This window comes from Chanodichthys erythropterus, chromosome 24 (genome assembly GCF_024489055.1).
Source record: "Chanodichthys erythropterus isolate Z2021 chromosome 24, ASM2448905v1, whole genome shotgun sequence".
Taxonomy (NCBI): domain Eukaryota; kingdom Metazoa; phylum Chordata; class Actinopteri; order Cypriniformes; family Xenocyprididae; genus Chanodichthys; species Chanodichthys erythropterus.
Genome location: NC_090244.1, coordinates 1,163,665 through 1,184,897, shown reverse-complemented (window position 1 = coordinate 1,184,897; position 21,233 = coordinate 1,163,665). Strand labels below are relative to the sequence as shown.

General features: G+C 36.4%; 2 protein-coding genes across 3 annotated transcripts in view; both read right to left on the bottom strand.

Annotated features, from left to right (window-relative positions):
* LOC137015120 (NACHT, LRR and PYD domains-containing protein 12-like) overlaps positions 1-19,841 on the bottom strand; it is a 47,728-nt gene extending 27,887 nt beyond the window's left edge. The window contains exons 1-6 of one of the 2 annotated variants that reach the window (XM_067379832.1): positions 19,704-19,841; positions 19,181-19,336; positions 7,778-8,040; positions 7,351-7,395; positions 5,055-6,867; positions 4,551-4,724 (exon numbers count right to left, since the gene is read on the bottom strand). In XM_067379832.1, the coding sequence (XP_067235933.1) occupies positions 4,551-4,724; positions 5,055-6,867; positions 7,351-7,395; positions 7,778-8,033 (2,288 nt within the window). In that variant the 5' untranslated portion in view covers positions 8,034-8,040; positions 19,181-19,336; positions 19,704-19,841. The remainder of the gene's footprint in view (positions 1-4,550; positions 4,725-5,054; positions 6,868-7,350; positions 7,396-7,777; positions 8,041-19,180; positions 19,337-19,703) is intronic. The other variant, XM_067379833.1, reaches the window with a different exon arrangement.
* Positions 611-3,012, bottom strand: LOC137015121 (uncharacterized). Its single transcript, XM_067379835.1, has 2 exons — positions 2,546-3,012; positions 611-2,347 (listed from the first exon to the last, which is right to left on the bottom strand). The coding sequence occupies exons 1-2, from the start codon at positions 2,598-2,600 to the stop codon at positions 1,572-1,574; spliced, it is 831 nt and encodes a 276-aa protein (XP_067235936.1). The 5' UTR covers positions 2,601-3,012; the 3' UTR covers positions 611-1,571.
* Positions 19,842-21,233: the final 1,392 nt, after the last annotated feature.

Sequence of the window (21,233 nt, the reverse complement as noted above, 5' to 3'; positions counted from 1 at the left end):
AAACTGGAGTACCTGAAGGAAACACACACTGACACAGAGAACCTGCTAACTCCTGGCTCAGCCAGGACTCGACCCGGGATCCTTATATCTGTGAGGTGATTGTGCTACCCACTGAGCCACTGTGCTGTCCTGATTATGTTTAAAAAAAAGTTATAAATTTAGTGATTCAAGTGATAAAAACAGATAAAATTTAAGCACAGCCACATGTATAGATTTCAAAGTAACAGAAATTTTAAGTACCAAAAACTGTTAAGGGGGGGGGGGGGGGTATCAGGCGACTGTGACATAATATGCATAAAATGCTCGTGAGGCGTGTGTTGATCAATCTCTCCAGCGGCCTCGTTCAGCTCCCGCAACACTCGGTCCTGCTCTGCTTCATACTACAGTAACGTTAATAATCGCATCCATGAACATTTTTTTTTATTTTACCAAAACCGGAAGTAGTCATTTGGCACAGAAATACTCCATTATACGTCCAACTCATGTTTTGAAACTTTGGCCATATTTAGCATGAGAATGCAACTTTTCAACAGTGTAAATACGTCAGAATGCATAAAATAGCATTACACCCCCCTCCCCCCCTCTCCCCTTTAAGACACGTTTCCAGAGTTTTTACATTTTTCTAGACTATTAAGTAGGTGCATTAAATATTTGAATACAAAAATGACAGATATGACTTTACTTTAAGATTCACATTTTACTGTAGTAGTACACTAAACTGTGTTAGTCTCTGGGAAGAACACAGTCCAAAACCTGGAATCATAAAGAGCAAAGCTTACATTTTCTAAACCAAAAACAAAACACCACCAAGTTAAACAAGGGCAAAAAATGTACACAAACTCAAACATACAACTAGATGCACACAAGTCAAATCTAACAAGACACGTGGAAAACAACACAATAGAAAAAGAAAACACAACAAGATTGTGTTCTGCGTATATGAAGTGTTTCATATAGAGCTTCAAACATTGTAATTTTACAGTGATTCTTCAGGCTGAATAGAGACCTTAGAGAGTAATGCTTGTCTGCAGACGCTGGATGTTTGGTTTAAAAATGGTGTGGAATGGAGCGCATGCACAGAGTTGTGAGAAATAGAGAGAATGAGAGAATTTAATTGAGAATCAGATGAAATGCTGTTACAGAAGGAGAGGTTCAAAGTCCTGATTGATTAGTGTGTGGCAGTATGGGCGGTGGTTTCTGTCTATTAGTTCATTACAGTTTGCTGAGTAAGCCTATCATGGCTAGAGGTGTATAGTATATAGATCTGCCGTGGGGAGAATCACGTTGTTTTGCTGCTGGCTCGATGTAGATAATAGTGACTGAATCGGTATTTTCATTATTCAATATTGATTGCGGCTGCACACGCCATGACTGTTTTACACTGTGCGGGTTGATTGAGAGGAGAATTTATGCCCCGCTATTTTAGTGTGTGTGTGTGTGTGTGTGTGTGCTTGCTTAAGGGTAACGTTGTATTTTTTGGATGCAACATTTTATGTTTTCTTTTTTTTTTTTTTTATAAAGTAAAAAACACAAGTAGATGGAAGGAAAAATAGAAATCAAGGTAAGCGCTACTATTTCTGGGTCAAGTGCTGGCGAAAAATGGCTAAAGATTCAGCTGCTCGGATAGAGCGTGGCAGGTCGTTCCACCAGCCAGGAACAGACCAGGAGAAGGTCCGTGAGAGCGATTTTGTGCCCCTTTGTGAAGGCACCACAAGCCGCTGTTCACTTGCAGAATGCAAATTTCTGGAGGGTGCATAAGTCTGAAGTAGTGAGTTGAGATATAGCGGTGCAGAGCCAGCGGTCGTTCTGTAGGCAAACATCAGAGCCTTGAATTGGATGCGAGCAGCTACTGGCAGCCAGTGCAGACTGATGAAGAGAGGAGTGACGTGCGCTCTCTTCGGCTCGTTGAAGACCAGTCTTGCTGCAGCGTTCTGGATCAGTTGTAGAGGCTTGACAGTGCATGCTGGAAGGCCAGCCAAGAGAGCATTACAGTAGTCCAGTCTGGATATTACAAGAGCTTGGACAAGAATTTGTGTGGAATGCTCCGATAGGAAGGGTCTATTCTTCCTGATGTTGTACAAGGCAAATCTGCAGGACCGGGCCGTTGTCGCAACATGATCTGTGAAGCTTAAAGAATCATCCATCACCACTCCAAGGTTCCTAGCTGTCCTGGAAGGAGTAATGGTTGATGATCCAAGTTGAATTGAAAGGTTGTGATGAAGTGTTGGATTGGCACCGACCAAAAGCAGTTCCGTTTTTGCAAGGTTGAGTTGAAGGTGGTGGTCCTTCATCCAGGCAGAAATGGCTGTCAGGCAGGCTGCGATGCGACCAGCAACCGTCAGATCATCTGGTTGGAATGAGAGGTAGAGTCGTGTGTCATCAGCATAACAGTGATAGGACAAACCATGTTCCTGAATGACAGATCCTAGTGATGACATGTAGATGGAGAAGAGAAGCAGTCCAATCACTGAGCCCTGAGGTACCCCAGTAGCAAGATGATGTGACTTGGACACCTCACCTCTCCAAGATACCCTGAAGGACCTACCTGAGAGGTAAGACTTGAACCACTGAAGTGTGGTTCCCGAGATGCCCTTCGACATGAGTGTTGACAGGAGGATCTGGTGGTTAACTGTGTCAAAAGCAGCAGACAGATCCAGCAAGGTGAGTACTGATGATTTTGAAGTAGCTCGTGCCAGTCTCAGGGCTTCAGTGACTGAGAGCAGGGCAGTCTCAGTTGAGTGGCCACTCTTGAAACCAGACTGCTGTTCGTCAAGGAGGTTGTTCTGTGTGAGATAAGTAGACAGTTGGTTGAATACAACTCTCTCAAGTGTCTTAGCAATGAAAGGAAGAAGGGATACTGGTCTGTAGTTTTCCCAAAAGTGCGGGACTCAGAGTGGGTTTTTTAAGCAGTGGGGTAATCCTAGCCTGCTTAAAGGCTGTATGAAATGTTCCAGTGTGATGTGAAGAATTGATAATGTGATGTGAGTGCAGGTAGAATTGAGGAGGAGATAGCCTGAAGAAGATGAGTGGGGATAGGGTCTAGCGGACAGTAGGGTGATTGGAAAGGATGAGTTTGGAAACGTCAGCCTCCGAGAGCATGGAGAAGGAGGAGAGAGTTTGTGTGTTTTCTGTTAAGATGTTATTGTCAGTGTGTGGTGTGAAGAATTGGCCTCTGATGGTTGTTATTTTATGTGTGAAGAATATAGCAAAGTCATCAGCTGTAAAAGTTGATGTGGGAGGGAGGGGAGGAGGGCAAAGAAGAGAAAAGTGTGCTGGAAAAAAACTTTTAAAAAGTGTGCTGGAATCAGTGGAATTGTTAATTTTGGTGTGATAGTATGTGGTTTTAGCATTGGAGACATTAGTAGAGAAAGAAGAAAGGAGTGACTGATATGAGCTAAGGCCAGTAGGATCTGCAAAGGCATAAATAGACAAGCCAGAACAATTGCTGTATTTTCTGGAAATAATATTTTCTGAATGTTCAGAATCTTCCTCTCAGTCTTTATTCAGCTTTTTTTCCATGGTTTCTCAACGGAAATTCATAAACGTTAATTATGTCAGTTATCAGTAACTGTATAGAATAGTATAGTTCTAATAGCAGGACACACTGTAACACAGTGTTACAACGAACTCTGTCTGTGTCACGATCACCATCTGCTCCTGTCACTTCCCGGACTACACTTCCCACAATCCTCCCTGCCAGTCACCTGCACACGACCACACTAATCACCACACCCAGCTGTAGCTCATTACCTGGACTATTTAAGACTCACACTCGCACCACCTCACCACAAAGTCTTGTTTTCACTTGTGTTACATTTCTGAGTGGTTCCTTGTATCCTGTTTGCCTGTCTGTGATTGTTCTTGCCTGAATCCCCGTTTACAACCCATTGCTGCCTGCCTCGATCTACTGCCTGTACCCTGACCACGACTCTGCCTGTTCCTTACTGTTCCCGTTTGTTCCTGTTTTGACCCTGCCTGTACGACCACGCTTACCACTGTAAATAAAAGCTTGCATTTGGATCTTACCTGTGAGTCCCGCCTTCGTTACAGTCTGTGAAACTAGACTTTAAACCTGGTTAGTGTCTTCTGCTAGTTAGTGAAGCATTAAAGAAAAATCTAAACTGCTAAATAACAGATTGGTGATTAAAATTATATCAGATTTGACTAATTTTAAATAAACAAAATATAGATGAAAAATTTAAAAGAAATGTACTTTTGCTATTGTTAAATAGATGTTTAGTGATATCTAACAAAGAATATTTTTTTTTTTCTCTTTATATTGTCATTATGGCAACTAGTAAATACTTGAAGATTTATCATGCTAGTATATAAGGAAGTATTTAAACTATGTGTGTTACATATGTGTTTCTAACCCTGCGTTAGGTTGTACCCCACGCTCCCCATACTGAATTTGATATGTTAAAATCACTGTCTTTGTGCATTAACGCACATTAATTATTTTATGTTAAGCATTTTAGAATGTCATACTCTGTTTTTAGTGACCGAAATACAGAGGTGAGTGTTGTATAAGAATTGAATGAATCTCAAACCTCAGTATCTTCAGCTGACAGTTTGGGCTCTTCAGTCCATCAGAGAGCAGCTTCACTCCTCGGGTACCCAGGTCATTGCGACTCATGTCCAGCTCTATCAGGGGTGAGTTTGGCATCTGCAGGGCCAAAGCCACAGTTTCACAGTAGGTGTGACTGAGATCACAGCCGGAGAGTCTGTAAAAACAGGATATTTGACCAAATCATTTATTGTGTGTTTATCTTGTAGGAACAGTGTTTGTGGTAACAGTGATAGGTTATGTCCTGTTCTCTGTGAAAATTCAAGCTATCTAGAAACATTTATAAATGTCATGTATGCTGGAACTGATGTGAAAATAACTTTCAAATGTATGTCTATAAAATCACTGTTAAGTAAATCAGTTTTATTACATACAGATTTGACTCTCCAAAATGAGTAGAAACATGATACTTCACACTGAATATTATGATAAAATTGATTTTAAAATTGAGTTAAAAACTTTGATTAAACAGCTTCAAGTTCCTTACATGGCTTTTCTGCAGCATCTCACAGCTGGCAAGAGATTCCTGTGGCCTCCCGTTCTCTTGTACCTCTTCAGGTCGAGCTCATCCAGCACCTCCTCTGACATCAGCAGTACGTAAGCCATCAATGAGCACATGGAAGACGAGAGGATTCTTTCTGGAGATCTGAAGTATGTTTGTATTTCTGTATAAAATGAATTGTCATTGAGCTCCAGTAAGCAGTAGAACAGGTTGACTGAAGTTTCAGGTGAGATGCGGTGGTTTTGTAATTGTTCTTTAATGTGTTTGGTTATTTCTGTGACGCTGTCTTTGCTGTCTTCAGTGTGTGTGAACAAGCCTCTGAGCAGTTTCTGATTGGATTCTAGTGAAATGCCCAGAAGAAACCGTAAAAATAGGTCTAAATGTCCTTTCTGACTTTGCATTGCTTTCCTTACAGCCTTCTTTAGTAAATCATGCAAAGCAATATTTTTGTCTGGCTTGTCGATGTGTTCAGGACTGACCTCTCTTCTTGTTTCTTCAATGAAAAACTGCAGCTCGTCCATGTTCTTGTTCAGGTAGCAGAGGAACACATACACTGCAGCGAGGAACTCTTGAACACTCAGATGCACGAAGCAGAAGACCTTCATCTCATGAAGTCCAGCTTCTTGCTGAAAGATCTCAGTGAGCATTCCTGTGGACTCAAAGTCTTCTTCACTCACATCAACATCACATGATTTCAGATCTTCCTCATAGAACACAATGTTTTCCTTCTTCAGCTGTTCAAACGCTAGCTTAGCTAACTTCAAAATCAGTGTTTTATTGGAATCTAAGAGCTTGGTATGTTCTCTTTCTGTTTTTCTCTCATGCTTCTGGCTCTTTATGTTCATCTGTATCAGCAGGAAGTGGATGTACATTTCAGTGAGTGTCGTGTTGATGTTCTCTGCATTGTTCCCAATAGGAATGTCCTGAAGAACAGTGGCTGTGATCCAACAGAACATGGGAATGTAACACATGATATAGAGACTACGAGATTTCTTAATGTGTGAGATCATTCTGGAGGCCTGAGTTTCATCTGTGATTCTCTTTCTGAAATACTCCTTCTGCTGGTCAGTGAATCCTCGCACCTCTGTGAACAACCCTACATACTCAGGAGGGATCTGATTGGCTGCTGCAGGTCGTGATGTCACCCAGACATGAGCTGATGGAAGCAGAGACCCATTCACCAGACTTGTGAACAGTTCATCTACAGATGATCGCTCTTCAACACTCGTCACCATTCCACTGTCAAAATCTAATGTCAGTCGACTCTCATCCAGTCCGTCAAAGATAAATGCAAGATTATGTTTATATATCTTACATATCTTTGATGTTTCCAGGTCCTTTAGTTCTGGATTACATTTTTGTAGAAACTCATGCAGACTGATCTCTCTGTCTTTAATGCAGTTAATCTTTCGGAATGGAAGCAGGAAAACACAGTCTATATCCTGATTGGCTTCTCCTTCTGCCCAGTCCAGAATGAACTTGTGCACTGAGACCGTTTTTCCAATGCCAGCAATGCCTTTGGTCAGAACAATCTTTTTCTTCTTATTTTTGTTCCGAGTAAATACATCATTGCATTTGATTGAACTGTTCTCTGATTTACGTGGTTTAATGGTGTCATCAATCTTCCTAATCTCATGTTCTTGATTGACTTCTTTAAGATCCCCCTCCGTAATGAAGAGTTCAGTGAAAACATCCTTGAGATGTGCTTCATTTTCCTTTTTACACTCAAAAATGTGTTCTACTTTCTCTTTCATGTTCATTTTGTGAGTTTTCATGAACTCCTGCAGCCAGAAATCATCTGTTATGAAAAATATAAATAAACAGGAAAAGGTTTGAACAAAACAACACTAGAAAATTAAACACAAAGGTCTGTGAGGCGACTAACAACAGGTGGAGATCATGAATTGGTGCTATACTGCTATTCCTGCAGTTCCCAGATGAGCAATGTTGAATTTTCTGTTGAATTTGAACCACTGAATTTGTAAAGCGAAATAAAACGGACAGAAAATTGCCTGTTGAAAATAAAATTTGTATTTTTAAACGATTTTGGAAGTCGAATATGGATTATCGAATTTTTAATAATGAAAACGTGTGTGAAATATTTTGAATCGAAATATTCACAGCTTAAATATACAATCATGTTGAATTTCAGACCCTAAAAATGAAAGCCCTGAAAATACAATGCACTAAAATACAAATACTGTTGATGCAATAGATTTATTTTTCAATTAGTTTAATTCAACATACTTTTTTGTTTCAAATACATTTAAGGTGAATTCACCTTGTTTTCTTTTGTGTTTCTCAGCTGGCTCTGATGATTTCTGCACTGGGAAGAGAGAGAAAAGAATAAGACTTTATGTTCATCAAAGTATCCTGAAAAAGGCTCTACATCCTGTTCCAACACTTCATTAAGCAGAACAACTAATAAACTATTAACTAAATCAGCATATTAGAATAATTTCTGAAGGATCATGTGACACTGAAAATTCAGCTGTGAAAGTTTTCCTGTGATGGAAACATAGGAAAAATCATTGAAAAAAAAGATATTCAAATACAAAAGTTATTGTGAATTATATTTCACAATATTTTAACTAGTTTTGATCAAATAAATGCAGCACTGGAGAACATGAGAATTGTCTCTTTTCAAAAAATCTGAATAATTGTTTCTATGAATCTATTCTCTTGTTCTCTAATCTTTGCTTTAATACCTTCAGTGTAGTTGTTCTGTAACTCTTCAGCCAGCTGGTTCTGGTTCATCTTCCTCAGGATCTTCAGTGTGATCTTCACAGCTTCTTCTGCTCCAAAACACTCCATCATTATATCCACTATCTCAGTGACACTAGCCTTCTCCAGTTTACCAGCTCCAATGGGTCCATCTTGTTTTAAGAGACCCTTAAATCTCTTCAGACTGTCTTCTATCAGGTCATCTAGAGTATCATAAAGCAGCTCTGCTGCCATCGTCATTCAAGGACTGTTGGAATAAGAGAAAAACTTATAGCAGAGATCTATGCAGTATGTGCAAATAAATGAGTGTAATGAAACAACACTACGATCAGATCAACTAATGAAATATTATATGGTCTAAATCTAATTCTTCAGGTTGTTATTTAGTTTTAGATTCTGTCAGATCAGTAGGTTATTGTTTGACAAATTCAGCTGAATGCTGATGATTGAGATTCATCATGACAGGAAACTGAGATGACAGAAAGTGCATCCTGTTTGTTTTCTTCGTAACAAAAGCAAAACGTTCTGTTTTCATTGTGAACATGATATAGTATGAAAACTCTGCTTTTCTAATAATGTCTTATCTGTATGAACAAAAGTGACTTTATAGTTTTTTAGCCAACTGTATGTTTCCACTGTTAGATCTATCTTCGATCACACACAACATATTCAAGCACTGCAAATGTGACATCGGAGCCTGTTTATTATTAAAATAAAGTACATTCAAACAAACATATATAAAGTCACACTGCTCAATTTAAATAGTCCATAGTATAATCTGCCGTTCAGTATGAACACTGCTCTGTTATCAAGCTCATTTCTGCTTGTGTGAATAGTGATTATTTCCTCATTGATGTTGGAATGCGCGTGAACTACAAATCCTGTTTAGTTAAATAATAAATAATAGATTATCATTCAAATATTTCAAGAAAATGGAAACATTTGGATTCATGCGGAATGAGAGAGGTAGGCTGCGCGAGAACAAGAAGTTACGGTAACACTTTACAATACGTGTGCACTAATAAGCATTAATTCATGCTTAACTAATGCACAGATAATACTGAATTAATGTATAACTCATGATTATCTAAGCTATTCATTAATTATTGCCACATTATCAACTAATAAAGAGTCTGTCTGGTTAATATATTAGTTCATATATGAATTGTTATCAATTAAATATGTCATTGTGGATTAATTACCTAATAACTTATTTTATTAACTAATAGTGTTAATTAACTTGTTAATTACCATAGTGAGCCAAAGCCTTGTATTTCAACTTCCAGGCAACACAGGTAAAGTAATATGCATTAATATATGATTAATTACTACATTATTTGTGCAAATACATGTGCAAATAACTATAATTACTAAATGATGAGTTAATAATGATGTGCCTCAACAAGTAAAGTCACAACATAATGATATATTCACAAACCATTAACTGATAATTAATTAATGACCATTACTTTGTTTATAAAAGCCATTTATTAAACACAGATTTTTAAACATTGAAGCACTTTCCAAAAACATGTTTCCATAACATTACATTGTGCGTTTTGAGGTAAACTACTATACAGGATAGTGCTGGCGAATGTCTTTGAACAGTCTACCAAGGGGACCTTGGCTATGTTTGTCAGCCAGCCAGTGAGTCCATTCAATGACTGAGAGGTGTTGCTTCAGGATTTTTTCTGTTCTGTTTCCTCTAAGTCTCCAAATAGTAGATTTGTACTTCAACCATGCTCTCTCGAGATGCTGGGTGTGGGCTCCACTGTGGGGATCCACGAACCACTGTCTGTGATTGACTCTAAAGTGAGTGTAGCCCATGGCAGCTAATGCACCTCTATAAGCTCTCCATTCGTCACTTATAATGGTGGTTCCAGGTCGCACATGCTTAACCACAATTGGTACAAGATTCTGCCTTCCTCTTCTCTTTACAAGCCGTAAGACTGGATGTCGTCGCTCATCCTTTACTCCTAGTATGCCAAAGACCCACTTTTTCGTCTCCAAGTTGCGGCTGCCCTCCCTCTGCCATACTGTAAAAAAAGTTATATTAAATTATATCATATTGGGTCTACAAAGACATGACACACACAAAGATATATATATATATATATATATATATATATATATATATATATATATATATATATATATATATATATATATATATCTCAATGGCAAAAGTTAAAAAATGGCTTCCAAAACAAAACAAAAAATCAATCAAAAATCATATGCGTGTTTAGTATACCAGTAATGGATCAACATATGTATTATATACTATTAATTACAAACAAAAAAAATTGTCTCTGCTGTCATTTGCTCTAAGTTTGCAGAAGTTAGTATTAAAGATGGGAGCAAATGCAGTTACCATAGATAATAATGAGAATTGAGAACGGTTAAACAAACTGATTTAATACACAAAAGTGATTATTAAAATACAATGAATCAAAACTAAAGCACAACGTACAATTTCCTAAATTTCGAGGTCACTGCTTAAAGTTATCCAAACAGGAGTGAAAGCACAGTTTTAAGCATATTTATAGGCAATGTTAGTTAAACATATTGTGAAGCATGGTATAGATAATATAGACACTTATCAAAATTAAAGAACACTTTCAGATAACTTCCAGTTATTGGTATTAATCTGGTACCCGGTGCTAATTTTACAGTATCTGACAAAGCCTATTTAACTGGCAGTCTAACTTTCCAGCTTTCACTGACATTGCAAGATGGTGAACCATTCTAAAGTGACAGCACGTTGTCCAGATGAAGGCCAAAGGGATGACCCTTTCAGCCATAGAAAGAGAAGTTGGTCATTACAGTTGGTCAATATTGCATCTTTACAATGTCACAAACTCATTCAAGTCCCCCTAAAAGGCTGGTCGCCCACGAAAGACCAATGCACAAGAGGACAGGATACAGAGAATCTCAATGGGCAATCAGATCAACACTGCAGCTGGAAATTCTCACCGGTTAAGCTCTGAACAGGGTAAGGATCTACCTCGGCAATACAGTTTCTCGACATTTAAGAAAATTTGGACTGAAAGCCCACTCTGCAGTGAACAAACCTCTCATCAACATGCTAGACTAACTTTTGCTGAGGAGCATGTTGTGTGGACAGAGAAGAACTGACCCAAAGTTCACTTAATCTGAAACCATTGAAATAATTAAATGGCCAGTCCAGAGTCCTGGTGACAAAGTTATGGCTAAGAAACCCATTACAGTGAGCAAACTGTGGAAGAGACTGGAAGAAGAGTAGGGAAAGAACAGAGAGAGCAGAGACTGGCCTCAGATGTGCTGAAGTCATTCAAAGTAAGGGTCTGTACAGTTCCTACTAATGTTTGACTGCTGCCTATAACCTTTAAAAATTTCAAATGTAATCTTTCTTTGTCCTACAATCATTGCGGTTCTATAAATCATTGCGGTCCTACAATCATTGCGGTTCAAATCTCTAATTTTTGTGTTTTCCACAAAATGAAGCTTTTGTTGAAGTGCTTTGGTTATTTTGTAAAACACTGTTCTACTAGCATGGCCACAACTAAAATTCCTTCAAATTTTGAACAAAGAAGAACATTATTTCTGAAAAAATCAAGTGTTCATAAATTGTTCTCTAGTTTTGATCTCCACTGTAGGTTACTACTTTGTGACTTCACAAAGTGAATATTTTCATAATAGACAGAACACTGTGCTGTCATCCTTTAACTCACCTTACGTTTATGACGAAAGCTGCTTTCATCAATAACAGCAAATTCTCTGGGATGTCCAATAATTTGCCCACTTCTTCGTGTATGGCGCCTCATAGCACACCTGCAAACCTTTCTTAATGCTGCAGCCATCTTGGACATAGTTCGGGAACTTCTTGCAATTCCATCTTGCTTCATGTCGATTTGTCTGAGATGCAAGCCCTGAGAAAACCTGGTAATAAATAGTAAATAAGTGCATAGCTTAGTTATTTTTCATATTACTGACTGCTTCACTTATCATGCCCAGAAGCTACGGGATGTTTTAAATACACACACATAAAAATGATGTTGTATATTTAATCCAGTATGGATATTCCAGGACTCACATGAGTCATGACAGGTAAAAGAGAATCAACTAAAAGGTAACATAACTATAATCATAAGCACATCTACATTGAATTAGAATGCAATTTGTTTTGTTGTAATTGGAAAAATGCAATCCTAGATCTATTACATTTTTTTTTTTTTTGGTCAAAGTGTTCCAGTAATTTTATTTACTTATTTATTAATTGATTCATTGCTACAAGTTAGTCCCTAAACCAGGTCAATGTGTAGCCTACTGAAGACCACATGGGTTGGGAAAAGTGTTGACTTACCGGTAAATAAATGTCATCCATGAAGACAGGGATTTTTTTGAATTCTGAAAGAGTGATTTTGCTCTGACAGTCCTACTGCATTTTCTGCCTCTGTGGCTTTGATGTCTGCATTCCCTCAATAAATCATAAGGAAATGTTAAAACAGTGTTAAATAATAATATCTAGATACATCATCTGTACTTTAAATATAATTAAAAGTATTTATTTCTCTGTGACCATTTCTATTATGTAATAGCCAATACAAAATGTATAGCATTGTGAATGTTTATATGGTTGTTAATGAATAATACACTAAATATAATTTTGGCTTTAATACGATTTTCCCAATAAATATGCAGGAATAAACCTATGTCCTCCATTATTCCTGTGCATTCTAACAACAAAGCACTTGAATGCAACAAACTCGCATTCACGATTTTTAAAGTGGGAATTAGAAAATGTCTGATAGCACGTGAAGGCAACATACTTGCATCGCATTATGTTTTCATTAACTTGCGTGTTATATAATGTTCTGTCGCTATGTGGGCGCACAGTTTTTTCTGTATTTTGGTCAAATTATCATGTTATAAAAGATAACACTTAAGATGCCACTGGATGTGAAAACAAACAACATATGCTAGACTAAGACACTCTTCTCCACTTCTTAAATACAAAAAAACAAACAAAAAAAAACCATCTTTTATAAATATAGTATTTCTTGAGTAAAGAAAACGCTGTATTTATTCAAACAGCAGTCTTTATTTACCTTCAGACTGCAAACAAGGTGAGATGCTCAAACCACATGCAGCACATAGAGGCGGGTGAAGTAAGTTTGAGGAGCCAATGGAGTTATGAGGTTTAGGAGCAAGCTCTCTTTAACACGTTTCATTGGTTAAATATTTGCATAAAAAATGAAAAGTAATGAAATAGAGATACGACTGCGACTGTATTCTAGTATTAGTTTCTAAAGCAATACATCCATTTTAGATCACTTAAGCAGGGTTTTTTATTAGAGTGAAAGAATATTACAATTTTAAAAAAATTACATTATTCTCTTCGTAACTGCCAATTTTTGTAAAATTGGAAAATGGTTCACTACAGTCTAACTGCTACAGGCTGCCTAATGTTACACCGTGTCTACAGACGCGACAACCTGACCGTTTTAATGCAAAGTTACCACATAAAATAGTATTTGAAAGGTCAAATAAAATCGTGCCAGGGGAAATGTGCAGATTTAATACAACCTACCAGTGAAAGCCGTCTGATGTATCGTGGCGTCTTTTCATTTTCATGCCACGACCACAAATCTGACACATCATCTTCCTTGCTAGAAGTCTCTTTTTCTGTAGCCATTTTACGAGTCTTGCAGTAGTCCTCTTTGTTGGCTTATCGATCAGCAGAAGTAACAGCTCTGTCGTTAGATTCATTTTTAAGCAGTAATCCAAATGTAACCAATCGTCTGTGAAACTGACTTCTTGACCTCATTACCCTAAATTTAGCCGCGAAGATGCGGAGCATTAACCCTTTTCGCATTTCCGGAATTCTCAGCATCGGAAGTAACGTTTAGTTAAAAAAAAAATGCAGGACACCGTTTCCACAACTTTTGGAAATATCACAATGACGTTAACTAAGTTTTATGTCAAGGTAATAAGTGGTATAATTAAACATTTAAAAATGAAAAATGTTCTTTCTTTTCTTTTCTTTTTTTTTAACTACAAGAAAAGCAAGTCAGGCCATCACCTGGCCACCCATATGAACTGCATAGTACTGAACATGAAGGGGGGTGTAGGACTAAATATTTTGCGAATTTTAAACGAAGTTCAAATATATGGAATAGCACCCACTTTGACATTAGTGACATCATTTGACAACAGCAAAGATGTACAAGATCCACCTGAGCTCCACGTTATGTTTAGGGGGGAGCGCCAGGCCACTGTGATTAAAGTGGAACCAATGATTCCTGATGAGGATGACGGTCAGAATCATCTGACAGAACACACGCAGCAAGACGCGTGCGAGCACTTGGAGGCATACGGCGGCGTTACTGTGACAGCCATGGCAAGCAGTAGTAAAAGAAGTAAGCGGATAAATCGTAAAATACCATCTAAATATAGTTCTGATGTATATGGTGAGTTTTAAAACTTTAGCAGTCATGTTTGATACACTTGGTTAAAGTAGGCTAACATTCGGTATAACGTGCACATGGCAGAGGCCGACTTGTACTGCTAGCTTGTTATTGCAACAAAATGTATGGAAGCTTATTTCCACCACTAAATAAAAGATTAAAAAAAAAGTTTGAATAATCTGCGAGTTAAGTCAGAATTGCGTGACATAAAGTCACAATTCTGACTTTTTTTCTTTTAGTTCTTATCACGCAATTCTGACTTTTTAACTCTAAATTCAGATTTATTTATTTTTTTCAAAATTGAGAGATAAAAACTCGAGTTATAAAGTAGGAATTGCATGATAAAAAGTCACAATTCAATAAAGTCTTTTCCTCATAAGTGAAAACAGTTTCTCACAATTCTGAGAAAAAAAAGTAAGAAATGCGAGATTTAAACTTGTAGTTTTGACATTTTTCTCTCACAATTGTGAGTTTATATCACGCAATTCCGACTTTATTCCTCGCAATTACCTTTTTAATTAATTAAATCATTTATATTTATTTAGTGGTGGAAAAAAGATTCCATAATAAACAACCATAATGTATACTGTTTATATATATAATTTGCAATGAAACAAATTGGATGGAAACTGTTTTCATGTAATAATATGTCTTTGCCAACCCCTTATTATACTCTCCATACTCCTCAGAGATTCCAGTCCGCAAACCTGCTCAGGAGGAGGTCAAGAATGATGTGCAAGGTCAGTATCTAGAGTAATGTCAGGACTAAACATTGATTGCACCAGTTGAGCCAGACATCTTCAGAGATAAATCTTACAGTACTTTCTTAACCTTAAGAAATAGTTTAACCAAAAATGAAATTTAATGAAATTAAATGTTATTTACCCACATCATCCAAGATTTCCTTTATTCTGTCAAATTTAAATGAAGATTTTTAGGAAAACAGCTCTCTAAGGTCATTTCAGTGGGCACCAAAACTTCAGTGAGTTCAGTCTTTTTCTGAAGCAATTCAAATGGTTTTAGGTGAGAACAGCCAACAATATAACTAATGTTTACTGTAAATATTAGTATGAACAGCCATCAGCATTCTTTATAATCAAAACACATGTGGATGACTGAACAATTACAGTATAATGTAGTTATAATTTAAATGGTTCTCACATTAATTGTTCAGAGAACATTTATTAAACAAATGTGTGTGTATTTGGTGTGTGTGTATTTTTTAAGCCTTTTGGTGTACATTGACTTCTACTGAAAGGACCTCAAAGAGCTAATGCTTCAGTTTTGTTTAGCACAACAAAGAAAGTTGTACACTTTCTTTTCTATTAAGCAATGCCTAATACTTAATAGATTCGCCAAATGTGTAGCAAAAGGCATCTAAAATCTAAAACTAGGCGGCTGGGTAATTGCATTTCCTTGGTAGTATACAGCACTATTGTTTAGTAGCCATTCAGACTGTCTGTCCTTGTTGTTATCATAAATGTCTATGTGTAAATGTCAGGATAGCCTGTTGTGATAAATTAAAAATAAAAGGATATTGCAACTTTCATAGTAGGAGATGCATTAAACTGTAATGCTGTTTTTGTGCGGATAGCCTACTGGTTGCTGCGCTGACATATGGCACACCTGCCTTCATGCACAACACGAGTTCGATTCGTGTCTCGACGTCCTTTGCTGATCCTGCTCCCCTCTCTCCACCTAATGATTTTCTGTCTGATTTTTACTGTCCTGTCCATATAAAGCACAAAAAGCCCATAAAAAATAACAAAAAACTTTAATAATGTATTTCTGATGCAAATATTTCATAGTCACCTGTTTGTTCATGCATACATATTCGTCTTTGATTTGTCTTTTAGAAGAGGCTCCAACCGCCCAAATAACTCTTTCCAAAACAAAACATACAGTTGAGATGCTGAAAGAGAAGATCCATGCTCTGGAGGAAAAAGTGGAGTCTTTGACTGAAGAGAGAAACTTTCTCAGAGAGAGACTGGAAGATGGTAAGTTCCGCACGTCCTGACATTGCTGAGTTAGATGCGTACCTGGGTCAACATATTTTGTTGATCCTAGAACAACATTCTAGTCTGAAAATTTAGTCTTAACCCTATTCCTACCCCTAAACCTAACCCTACCCATAAGTTATCCCAAAAATCAGAAGGAAATGATAGATGAATAACACTGATGTAAAAGAACCAATTCATGATTTTAAGCCCAAACTTGTCTGTAAACTTGTCCCTCAAATCTGATTAGTTGATTTTAATGTTGTTCCAGGATCAACAAAAATGTTGACCCAGGAACATGTTGAACTCAGCAATATCAGGTTATGCTTAAGTTCCCCCTCCACTCCTGTGGCACAAAAATTGAATTACTGATTATTGTGCAACTGAAAAGAAAGGTTGCCCAAACACTTGAAATATAAATTAAAAATAATTAACCCATACTGTCCTCTTGGTATGTTGTTTATTAAAAAAACTGTTTAATTTAGTTGATTTCTGTGTGAATAATACATCTACTTCCTGTATGAGGATGCAGTAAATGGGGGCAATACAGTGAGGGTCCAAACAGCTTTAAACCATCTCTTTTGATTTGAGTCCTCCATCCGTAATATCAAATCCTCATCACACCCTGCTTGTTTAACATGGCTGTCCAGTGGCCATTACATTAATTCTTATGTTTATTAAAAAAAAAAAACTTTATTTAATCATAACTTTATCATATACTCACTGATATATGATAGATAGATGGATAGATAGACAGACAGACAGACAGATGCTTTTTTATTTCTGTAGTTCAAGACTCAAAGAAGATATAATTATCTGTATATCTTGTTTTGTCTGTCACAGCCCTTAAACTGAAAGCTGAAATTCCAGAACAGTCCCAGAACCCTACAGCATTCCAGCTGGAGTCATCTGAAGATGTTGTATCTTCAGATGACTCTGATGACTCTGATTCGTCTGAGCCTTCACGAAAGAAGAAGTATAAAAAGAAATCAAAAAAGAAGAAATCAAAGAAAGCACAGACCGGCGATTTCAAAAGAGGTACTACAAGTTACCATTGCCACCTAATGTATGCACAGAGACCACAGCTAGTTTAGGTTGGCATTGGCTTGAAATCAACCTATGGACTTAAAAATACCTTATTTGTATATATTAGTGTTAGTAGTGGTAGCATGCTTTGTCTATGGAATGATGTGTCCTCATTTGCATTTCTGTTCTTTCATGCATTTTTTTCAGTAAGAACTCCTGAGGAGTCTGTGTTTCGGTACCAGAAAGTCCTCCGACTTGTCAAAAGTGGCTCAACAAAGGCGGATGCCTATAACAGTGTGGGGGTGGATCGCAACACTATTGTCAACCAAGCACCAATTGCAGAGCTGGCTGCTGTTAGCCCAGACCTATTCAAGGTCCTGAGGGCTGGTTTCAAAAAAGGGGACAGTCTGCAAAAAATTGCAGAAAAATGTATGGCTCAATGCATCTTGGAGCCAAATGCAAGTCAGATCAGTGCCATGAAAAAAGCAAATGACCTGCTAGACATTCTGAAAAAGTAAATTTTGCATTAGACCTGTTCGTCAGGACATGTTAAGCAGTATTGTTACTGGTTATGACTGCTTTTGGTACTAAATGACTAGTGGTGCTAAATAAGAATTTAAAATAGTCAATGAAACAATGAACTGTCAGACATTCTGGAAAAAAAAATAGTAAAGTTATATTACCTGTTTCTCATAGTTCTAAGGACATTTTAAGCAGTGTTGTTACTGGTTATGACTGCTTTTGTTCTTGTGCTACTAACAAGAATTTAGAATAATCTTCCCTTTTTGCTTTAATTTTTTTCTCTTTATTACAACTCATCTAATGAGGTTTTTTTTTTTTTTTAAATGATTAGGCTAATGGTTGTCATAGAAAGGGGAGCATTTATTTAATTTTATGTTTTGTAAATGTTTTAATGATTTGTTTTAATGTAATGTTATGGAAACTTGTTTGGAAAGTCCTTCAATGTTTAATAATCTGCATTTAATAAATGACTGTTATAAACAGTGATAGTGATTAATTAATTATTAGTTAATGGTTTGTGAATATATCATTATGTTGTGACTTTACTTGTTGAGGCACATCATTATTAACTCATCATTTAGTAATTATAGTTATTTGCACATGTATTTGCACAAATAATGTAGTAATTAATCATATATTAATGCATATTACTTTACCTGTTTTGCCTGGAAGTTGAAATACAAGGCTTTGGCTCACTATGGTAATTAACAAGTTAATTAACACTATTAGTTAATAAAATAATTTATTAGGTAATTAATCCACAATGACATATTTAATTGATAACAATTCATATATGAACTAATATATTAACTAGACAGACTCTTTATTAGTTGATAATGTGGCAATAATTAATGAATAGCTTAGATAATCATGAGTTATACATTAATTCAGTATTATCTGTGCATTAGTTAAGCATGAATTAATGCTTATTAGTGCACACGTATTGTAAAGTGTTACCGAAGTTACTTTCACTTTCGCTGCAAATTAATTCGTTTCGGCTTGTTTAGCTGAATAGCTGAATTGAAAGGATCTTCTGTGGAGTGAGGGAAACTAAAATGGCCAAAAGCTGTTTATAGTGTTTAATGTTAACATTCCGCTTTAAAAAAAAAAAAAAAAAAAAAAAAGAGCTGCTGAAAAAAGAGTTTGAAAAAGTTTGAAAAGCACTGTTGTAGAAATACAGTGTCATCTTTTATAAAACAGTTTTGAAAGTTATGAGTTTTGAACATGATGTGATCTAAAAGCTTTATTCAGTGGATGTCACTGTAATCTCACACTCAGAGCTTCGTTTCAGACGCGTAAAATTCAATAAAGGTCTATTAGTTGTGCTGCATAAATCTTCTGTGATTACAAACATAACACTTAAACATTGATCAGTAACTTTTATTCACTAACTTACCTTAAAATAATGACAGTATTTTCAGATGTTTCTTTGTCCTCCTCTGAAATGGCTCCTCGATCATCAAAAGCACTGACCTTCTTTTCACTTCAGTGTTCTCGTGAAGGGAGTTTCTCCACAGAACTGGTTTTTCAGGAGTCAAACGACATGAGAGAACTGTGAGAGAAAAACATCCATTCAAGGAAACAAACATATTTGTGTATCTTCATGGAGTTTCCATTGACTTCTATTGTTTTTATACCGACCTAATATTTTATATCCTCTACTACACCTAAACATACCCTCACAAAAACATATTAATTAAAACATTATTTAGTATGTTTAATTTGTTTCCCTCATTAATTTAAAATGGAAAAACAGTATGTTTTTTTTTTTTTTTGTGTGTGGAAAAAAGATCGGATACTAGTGCGGAAATGAAGCTCTATCGCAAGTTCTGCCGGGAAGACTCAAATGTTACGTCACTTATTAATTCAGATCTAACCAATCAATATCTAACACTGGAGTATAAAAGATTGGTACTTACACTTGTCTGAGTTCGCAGATGCTGACGCAAACTTTCACTTCCATCCTCCCCACCACCACCAAGGTGGTCCCTGTCCATACTCCTCGGGGGTTGGCTACGCCCCTGCTTTCAGCTTCAGGCAGGAAATGCAAAGTCTGCAACCCTCAGGACGTGAGCTAGGGACGGGGCCTACGCCACAGATCATTAACCTTATATTCTGCTTGCTGTTTGGTGTTACGTTATCTTGCCTCCCGAGTCTTTCTGGTGGAACTGCTTTATTTCAGACAGACAGCTTTCTGGAAAATAAAATCATCAAGGACTGCAAAGAAAAATAACACTCCACTATCATGGAGGAGCCAGAAATAGTAGATTATCTTCTTATTTCTCTTCCGAATTTTCAAAATAATTATTTAGTGTTTTATTGTTTTATATTAGCTGCAAAATTACATATTTCAATTGATCACTAATCTCTTCTTTCTTCTTTTCTGCATCTCCTCTGTGTACTAATCTAGTTTTTCTATAAACTTTGAGTTTTAATGACATTGTTTATGATGTTCCTCATTTAGACCTATAAATCAACTTTAGATAAAAGCATCTGCTAAATGAATAAATCTAAATGTAATAAATAATATTAAATCAACATTAAATACATTTGAAGACATTCACAAATTTAATAAATTGATTTTTGATTAACTCATTGATGTATTTATTTAATTTTTACTATGAAATTCTAAAATTTTCTTTTTTTTCTTTGTTCATGATTGTTAACTGTCAGACAAAAAAATGTAATCAAACATGAAACTGGAGTTGGAGTTATGCTGATCTTTTCTTCTCTATTGTGTCATATATCTGAGTGAAACACTTCTCAAACAAGAACAAATGTAGGGCGGGGCTTGATTTTGTCTGTGGGGAATGATTAGATGGTTGTGGTTTGCTATTGGTGGATCTCATATCATGTGAGTGACAGGTTGCCCCACCCTCGTCATCAGAGAAGAGGAGAGTAGTGATGGACAGATCAAGGCTTCCTGAAACACTGAACCAGTTGAAGTAAATGTACCGTAATGTGTCGAAGTTTCGAAACAATCTGACACCTGTCTCCACAGTGACCCCTAGAGGTCAGAACAGTGTAAATGCAACAAAAACTCAGACCAAACAAGCATAAAAACACTTTTTACAAATCTTTTGCAAATGTTTTATTGAAAGTAAAATCAAATGCAATTATCTAATCATCTAGTAAGATTAAATAAAGTGTCTGTATAATGTGTGTTCTTTTATCAATTTTCAAATGTAAATTTACAGGTAATGGTCTGTATTTTATTTTTATTTATTTTTTTACAGATTTTTCCCGTTTTGTCATTGAAACTGAAATGTCATTGAAACACTCACCTGTTGTTTTACTGATATTTGCTCTAATTTAATTTTCCACTATTACATTTACAGGGAATTGCATGTATTTTAGTATGACATTAAATTTCTGATTTTTTTAAAGAAATGTTCTGTATTTTTACAGAATAATGTGTAATTTTACATAAAATGATGATATTTTACTGT

Coding starts and splice junctions, on each gene's coding strand:
- LOC137015121 (XM_067379835.1), bottom strand. CDS start 2,600: ATGTCGAAGGGCATCTCGGGAACCACACTTCAGTGGTTCAAGTCTTAC. Junction 2,348..2,545: donor GTTCAAGTCTTACCTCTCAG/GTAGGTCCTTCA, acceptor CATTCCAACCAG/ATGATCTGACGGTTGCTGGT.